Below are 1,832 nucleotides of genomic sequence, written 5' to 3' on the forward strand. Positions count from 1 at the left end.
CTTTATTTACACATATTGGCTCCTAAACAAGTTGTCGCCAGAATATGATCCCGGGAAAAGGCCGGGGGGGGGGGGGCATACCGTAGACACATTTGGCTAGTCCTAAAAAAAGCTTTGGAAAAATACCCTAAATGCATTTGACCCTGCGATTGACCATTGACCAGTCTTTCAAAACTACCCTTTTTTTGAAAATCGGTGTTTTTCATACCCTTAATGAGTGCAGGCGTTAAGGGGATGGAGTCGCCGTTCCACCCCCTCCGCCACAGCGAATTTACACCAACGCGCTTTTTGCACGTCCTGGTGAAAGAGTGTTTTTCATGACTCGGTAAACGATGGAATATGTGTCTCGTGATCGTTCATAAATTCCATGACGTCACAAAAACACATTCATCAATCCTTAATTAGCATGATTCATGCAATCAAAGCAAGAAATGGGTTATTATTCCACCTTAAAGGACAAGTCCACCCCAACGAAAATTTGATTTGAATAAAAAGAGAACAATTCAACAAGCATAACACTGAAAACTTATGTAAAATAAGAAAGTTTTGGCATTTTAAAGTTTCGCTTCATTTCACAAAACAGTTATAAGCACATCTCGGTCGGTATGCAAATGAGAACTGATGACATCACTCATTCACTATTTATTTTGTATTTTATTATATGAAATATTTTTATTTTCTCGTCATTGTCATGTGAAATAAAGTTTCATTCCTCCCTGAACACGTGGAATTCCATTATTTTAAAATTTTGTGCTTCAGGCAAGGTCCTAATCGTCAAATTCGTAAAGATTGAAATATTGTATAATTCAAACAATGAAAAACAAAAGAAATAGTGAGTGAGTGACATCATCGACTCTCTCATTTGGATGTAACTGGCTCGTTCATATAACTATTTTGTTAAAAATTAGTGACACTTTGAAATGTCATAACTTTCTTATTTTACATCCGATTTTGATGAAATTTTCAGCATTGTGCTTGTCTGATTTTTCTATATTGATTCAAATCAACATTTTTCTGAGGTGGACTTGACCTTAAACGATTTAACATTAGTTAGGAGTGGAGTATTGTGGCCCAGTGGATTAGTCTCCTGACTCTGAAACAGAGGGTCGTGGGTTCGAATCCCAACCATGGCGTAGTTTCCTTCTGCAAGAAATTTATCCACACTGTGCTGCACTCAACCCAGGTGAGGTGAATGGGTACCCGGTAGGAAGAAATTCCTTGAATGCTTTGAGCTCCTAGGAAGCCCACCTAAAGCCGGGGTAATAATTATAGCAGGGCCCGCTGGGAGAACAGTTTTCAGAACCGAAGCGGCTTCCCTAGGTAAATATACATACAGGTATATTATTATTATAACGTAGTGAAAAATACAACCTAAAAAAGCGAACAATTACTACATAGTCCAACACAATAAAAAAAAATGAGTGTAAAAAAGTCAATGATTATATCTAGGTATACTCACCCAAAGGCAGAAATTCAAGATGAACAAAAAGAATTTAGCAATCTTCGGTCCACAACCGGCCATCATGTTTTATTTGATTACGATATATCTAATCCGAAGTAAGAAAATGTTCCAGTGCAGATCATTCACTCTTTTCTGCAATGTGTATGTAGGCCTATATTCAACTATGTTTATGATTGGCAAACGAATGTGACTGGAGTTAGAAGAGAGCGCGTAGAGGTCTTATATACAAGCAATACCTCACAGAATCACGATACAGCTCCTGAGATCAAGCAGTTTGAACTACAATGAAGCTGATGTGTGACTATGATCGCGAGTTGAAAACTTTTGATATTCAGACCTAAGAGACATTATACAGTGCATATAAAGAAAA

The 1,832-nt window shown here is 37.6% G+C and overlaps 1 protein-coding gene across 1 annotated transcript in view; it reads right to left on the bottom strand.

Moving 5' to 3' along the window:
* The window catches only part of LOC121420645 (23 kDa integral membrane protein-like), a 10,011-nt gene extending 8,486 nt beyond the window's left edge, over positions 1-1,525 (bottom strand). Inside the window, exon 1 of the mRNA XM_041615309.1 lies at positions 1,460-1,525. Coding sequence (XP_041471243.1) covers positions 1,460-1,525 — 66 coding nt within the window. The remainder of the gene's footprint in view (positions 1-1,459) is intronic.
* Positions 1,526-1,832: the final 307 nt, after the last annotated feature.

The sequence above is a fragment of the Lytechinus variegatus genome, chromosome 8, assembly GCF_018143015.1.
Source record: "Lytechinus variegatus isolate NC3 chromosome 8, Lvar_3.0, whole genome shotgun sequence".
Classification (NCBI taxonomy): domain Eukaryota; kingdom Metazoa; phylum Echinodermata; class Echinoidea; order Temnopleuroida; family Toxopneustidae; genus Lytechinus; species Lytechinus variegatus.